Below are 6,334 nucleotides of genomic sequence, written 5' to 3'. Positions count from 1 at the left end.
TAATGGTTGGATGGATTATGGATGGATGAATGGATGGATGGATGATGGATGGATGGATGGATGAATGATGGATGGATGGATGGATGGATGGAATAATGGTTGGATGGATGATGGATGAATGGATGGATGGATGTGCTAAACTTCCTCTGCAGTTTCATGCTGATTAGATGAAGTAGATGAGACATATAACAGACTTATCTAACTTCAGGACCGCTGTTGCAGTGAAGTTGCCATGGTAACTGAAAGAGGCTAATGTTTTCATATATTGACCCATGTCCTACACTTAGAAATGTGGTTTAACATTCTAGACTGTGAACACCCAACTCTTGTCACTAAGATCTACCACCCTCAGTTAGAGCTAGGTAAATGGTAAATGGTGTACATTGTATACTTGTGTTTTTCTACCTTCCTTGAAGGCCCAAAGGGCTTTACGGTCACAGACACATTCACACATTGGTGGTAGCTCTGCGGCTGAACACCAGAGACACCGTGGGGTTCAGTGTCTAGCCCAAGAACACTTTGACACATGGGTTTCTGATCAGAGGTCGACTGCTATACTGGCACCACGGCCGTATGACATAACTGATAGACAATATTTATAGTTTTACATGAAGCTCTATTGTTTATGACACAATTATGTGCTTTAAGGTACTTTTTGACATCATGCATTTTGTATTTCAGGCCAGAATCATTTAGAAAGAAATGATCAGTCAGACTAAACTGTTTATCTGTGACCCAAAAAAGAGACAACTTCTGTCTCCTGAGTGTGGTTCGAATGTAAGAAGACCGACGTGGACTGGACAACAGTTATTGGTGAAGTATGCTGGTTCCTCAAGGGTGCCGAAAAAAAAGATCTTTTCACTAAAACACCTATGACCTGTCCCAACAAAAGACTCCAACACAAACATAATTTACCAGCAGTGCAAGAACCCCATCAAACAACACAAAAATACTCAACGAGCAAAAGCAGCGTCAGGTGAAGACATGATGCTCACTAGAGTCTAGACACTACTGAAGGGAACTACTGCTACAGCGTCAAGTACTTCATCAGCACGTTAACATGACATCAATGAATATCTAGCTTCTACTACCTTAGTCTTCACTCCCATCAGTAATCCAGAGATCTGACATTTCTATAGACTATCAAGATCTGTTCTCGACACGCCAGCAGAACTTCTGATGGATCCATCTCTGAGTGTCAGTCAAGATAAACGACTAAATGCACTTTCTTCTCTTCCCTCCATCAAATATTCAAACTATCGACCCGTTTTTCCGCCGCCCAGTGTCCCTGGTCAGTGAACGAGGGGGGGTACAGGGGTGATGAAAGGTAGGAAAGGTGCTTACAGTGAAGACGTCGTCGTCACCCAGCTCGCCCTCGTTCTGGAGCGCCGTGGACGAGGTGGTGGAGCCTGCAGAGGAGAACAGCCGGTCAACAACACAACAGGAGGCCGACATGATTCCAAAAGGTTGAAGACAATCTTCTTCAAACACGTGTTCCTCTAAATACTCCAGCTCTTTCATGTCCTCATCCGGACTGACAGGTTCTACCTGTGGATGTTATTCTTTCTGCTTCACCCGCCTACTTCCTGTCGCCTGAAAACAGAAAGTGAGCTCTCACGTCCTCCTTAAGCGTTTGTGTGTATCCACAGTCAAATCTGGAATTTGTTTGGAACTCGTCTGAGGTCTGAACTTGTACTGTGAAGTATTCCTGTGTGGGTTTTTCCTTTAGTTGTGTTTCTGATCTTGGGTTATTGTGTAGGAACACGATCCAGTTTCAGACTTCCCTGAGTTTCTGTCCCGGTTCATGTTGGACACTCTGGTACACAGAGGACTTGGTGGTCCATTCCATACCCGTGTCTTGTGTCTACACAGGTGTCATCATTTCATTTAATCTCCCTCTGAGTTAATCTAAGAGTGAATGGGTCTAACTTTCTAGGTCTTTGGGTCCACACACTCAACGATCCGGACTGTTCGACCCTTAAGTCTTATGTGTTTGTCTGGGGTGACCCAGCAGTCGGGTTGAGGGCTGAGGCCAGCTTGTAGAGATGATTCAGACCACGGTTCAGGATCTGGTGTGATCACTCAACACGCTGCTTTCAAAGAGGAAGAAGATGATGACAACATGACACTGATGACAGGTTGGGCTCCTACATTTAACTTCAGGAGTTATTCCTACATAACCTGGAACACAAACAACCTCAACGAGGAAAAGGAACTACAAATCTGTGTTTCTGAGTCAGCTTCCAGAACTATTACAGCAGTTTATTTTAGGGTCATTCAGACCACTAAAGATAAAGTCCTGGACATATTCACAGGAACTGGATCCAGAACCATAGATCCAGTTGTGGGGGTCTTTAGGGAACTCCCTGAACCATTTTGAACAACTCTTAAGCTTTTTCCATTGCATACGATGGCCTGATGCTTTTCATTGATAGAGCGACTGGATTCAGCAACTAATGACACAATTTTAAGACATATTGTTGCTCATAACTTCATCCCTCAAACAATTTTATGATGACCAGACCCTCAGATCAGTTTCTCACCTTCAGCCAGGTCCTCAATGGCTTTCCGTACGCCCCGGTCAAAAGCTCTGGCGTCTGCTGGACTCTGGAAGGATAAGCCACACCTCCTGTCCTCCACCTTCCAGTGATGAAATGTGGGCATGGCTATGGTGTAAACCAAGTCCTTCCGCAGCGGACAGTCCAGGATTACCTGCAGGACCCCACAGATCAGCACGGCTCGTTGGGTCGGTCAGACCCCAAAGGCTCGCCGGTTTTACCTGTTTGTCCCGTAGCCGCTCGCCCCGGATCAGAAACTGGGAGCCACCGGAAGCCGAAACGGGGGCCAGCTCCGACGGCAGGAGGCGGCAAACCCCCACCCTGCTCAGGGCGCCCCCGTCCTGAGCCAGCCAGCCGCCACTCGAGTCGTCCCGCGTCATCACCACCGCCTTCACACGCACGATGTAGCTGTCACTGGACAGAGAGGACAGAAGCTTCAAACTGGGAACACAAGAAGGCTTTTGTCTGCAGCCAACATGAAAACCTACAACGCTGCAGATTCTACGTGTTCCTGAGCCGCAGCGCTTTATTTTAGACCTGGATTCACACCGCGGCAGACTGGATAAGGGCGTCTCGAGTCACGACTTGGCCTGATCCCCACCGTGCTGAAGTGGGAGGTGTTGCACCGCGAAGAGTCAGCTGTAAACACAGACTCTCATAGGAAGACGCCTTCGAGTCTTCCACAGAAACTTTATTAGAAAAGACAAACTGGAGAAACAGGCAACCACTCGACCCGCTGGAACAGGAATGAAACGGAAGCTCCACGGGCTCCGTTAGATTGAGTTGAACTGCTGAATTAAAATAACGTGTTTCCCCTTAATTTTGACTTTGCATGTGTTTCAAAGGATAAGACTTGTGATTTTAAATGGCAGATAGATAGATAGATAGATAGATAGATAGGGTCTTTAATAATCCCTTAGGAAATTTAAAGCATAACATTTCTGCTGTCATTCATACTTGAACAATCATTTTAGTTCATGTGGTTCTTCTATTTATTTATTCATTCAAAAGGGGGCAAACACCATCTACTACACGGTCAAACAAGAATAGTTTGATTTTTTTTCTCCTCATAAATGAAATTTCACTTTAAAAACAGGAATTGTGTTTACTGAGTTTATATATCAAGTTATTGCTATTGTATTACTGTGCAAATAATTATATCAAAGGACAGATATGATATCAAACAACTTTTTGAGCTCTAAGTGTATTATACTGTTCATTCCTCATTATAAAGAACCTCAAAGCGGTGTTTTGATCCGTTCATGTATTTCTGAGTAGGATCAATCACTGTCGAATGGTTACAAAATGGCGGCAGACGATCATGACGCCACGGTGACGGCTTTGGCCTGATTTCTCAAGAGCTGTCGGTAAAGCATTTGATATGTCCAGTGATAGTATACGTGTATGACACACACTCCCTTTCTCCATGGAGCTACTGTTGATCAGAAAACGATTTCATTTTATATCCACGTCCATCATTGCAAAAGTTCAGATGTTTGTTTTCAGTAAAACGCTCTAGGATGACATCATGAGATGGGTGGAGCCTCAGAGATATGTAGGAAAAGAATTCAAAATATAAATCATATTTAATAAATAATTTGATTGTTAGTGCGTCAACGTTAATATATGATCATATATATGGATCCAGTTTACTTAAGAAAATCAAAGTAAAGGTCCTTTAAACTCAGGAAAAGGCAAAGAAATGTTTTTAAAGTCCCAGTCTGATCATTTTCTCTTTCCAAAGCATTCCCAGAGGTTTTTTCATCAGATGATGCTGTTTTCAACCAGAATCAAAAACTTGTGTTTTCTAGGAAACCCTTTGTGGTGCAACAAAACCAGCAGCAGCATCATTTCTACCCAGCTGTCCAGTTCTGGTCCAGATTCCAGCTCAGACCAGGAAAACAAAGACGTTCTTGGACGTTCAATGTAACTTAATCTTCATTTTCCTTATCTCTGTTCTCCATCTTCAGAACAATGCCCCAAGAACATGTTAAAAAAACACCAAAACCCCGTTTCATGGGAGTGGGTCTGTACATAAATGAGCGGTAGAAGAAGCCTCTAAAGAGGAACTCGTATCCAAACTGCAGCGGTTCAGATGCAGCCTGGAGCCACAATCAGACACAAACAGGCAGATAAAACTTCTCCAGTTTAGTCTGGGCGGCAGGAGAACAATGTGCAGCAGAAACGCGGCGGAGGCGACGCGGCGGAGGCGACGCGGCGGAGGGCGGCGAGAACGCCAGGCGGCCTTTGCACGACAACCGCCACCCTCACAGGGACAGAGACACGCGGTCCGCGCCGGACAATAACAGGATGTACCTCTGCGTGCTCTATTGATGCACGTGTGTGTGTGCACGTGTGTGTGTGCATGTGTGTGACAAATGAAGGGAGACTCACAAACACATGGAGGGAGGGAGCAGAGTGGAGTGAATGAGAGAGGTGTTATATAATTAGCTCACAGACACACACAGACACACGCACACACACGCACGCACACACACACACCGACACACACACACACCGACACACGCACACACACACAGACACACACCGACACACGCACACACGCACACACACACACAGGTGGCACAACTGGTTCAGCAGCTCCCGCCCACACATTCATAAAAGTGACTGAATGACAGACTGACTGGGTGATATCAGACAAACGAGGCACAGAAACAAACCACAGATTCACCACAAGCTTTTGTGTGTCTCTTTCTCTCTCACACACGCACACACACACGCACACACACATGCACACACCCATGCACACACACACACTATGTCACACCAGACTCTTCCATTCAGATTACAGGTCTGTGATCATCACAGGTGCTGAAATATGACGGAGCGTTTTGAGTTCACCTAAATGTGGAGGCTGGCTGCGCCGCCGGCAGACAGTTTGGGGGCAGATTTCATTTCATTTGTTCCGTCAGACCGCACGGGGCGTGAGCACAGTCATGCGGGATCCGCTCTGACACGTGGGAAACTTGAAAAGCAGCAAGAATAGAAATCCTAAACAGAGGTTTCCACGACTCGCTTCCGTTTCAGTAAATCAAGCGGCGACACTTTCCACAAAAACAAACGTCTTACACAACGTCAACAGAACCAGGTCGTGTTGTTGCTGTTTTTTGACGCCATGCTTTTGTTTTGGCTTCATGGTTGAACCACCATGTTGTTGTGATCTGTTCACATTATCAACACTTTGACTGTTTACAGCTGATCTGATGTCTATCAGTTTTATATCTATGATGACTCAGATGAATGTCTTCAATCAGCTGTTCTGGTTTTATTAGAGGTTAACCCTTTAGCTCCTGAGAGTTTATGTTCTTTAGACCACCGTCAACGTTTTTACGTCACACGTGTCAAAGTCACGGCCCGGGGGCCGGATCCGGCCCTCCAGGTGATTCTATTGTTATTAATGACCCGATGTTATCTAGAGCTCATTTCTAACTTGTATCATTTTTACAAAATATATTTTTATAGAGAGTAAAATATTAAAGTTATTTAAGGTTTAATTTGATTTATTCTGGAATAATATTCCTGACTTTTTATTATTCAGAATTATGTTAAAAAGTTACAGTTTTAAAGTTTAAAAAATTAGCCTTTTTCAGCTTTTTGGACTATTTTGGTATTTACTAAGATTTTTTAGGCTGTTTTGACTAATCTACGTTTTTTTAGGTTTTTAGGCTAATTTGGCATTTAGCTAATACTTTAGCAGGCTGTCAGCTTCAGCGTTTTTAGTTATCAATTTCAGCATCTTCAGCGGCATTCACACT

At 44.4% G+C, this 6,334-nt stretch overlaps 1 protein-coding gene across 1 annotated transcript in view; it reads right to left on the bottom strand.

Moving 5' to 3' along the window:
- LOC112161902 (sprouty-related, EVH1 domain-containing protein 2) overlaps positions 1 to 6,334 on the bottom strand; it is a 30,560-nt gene that overhangs the window by 11,868 nt on the left and 12,358 nt on the right. The window contains exons 2-4 of the mRNA XM_024297440.2: positions 2,780 to 2,972; positions 2,544 to 2,712; positions 1,345 to 1,409 (exon numbers count right to left, since the gene is read on the bottom strand). Of these exons, the coding sequence (XP_024153208.1) occupies positions 1,345 to 1,409; positions 2,544 to 2,712; positions 2,780 to 2,972 (427 nt within the window). The remainder of the gene's footprint in view (positions 1 to 1,344; positions 1,410 to 2,543; positions 2,713 to 2,779; positions 2,973 to 6,334) is intronic.

The sequence above is a fragment of the Oryzias melastigma genome, linkage group LG15 (genome assembly GCF_002922805.2).
Source record: "Oryzias melastigma strain HK-1 linkage group LG15, ASM292280v2, whole genome shotgun sequence".
NCBI classification, from domain to species: Eukaryota; Metazoa; Chordata; class Actinopteri; order Beloniformes; family Adrianichthyidae; genus Oryzias; species Oryzias melastigma.
This window is presented reverse-complemented; position numbering and strand designations above follow the sequence as displayed.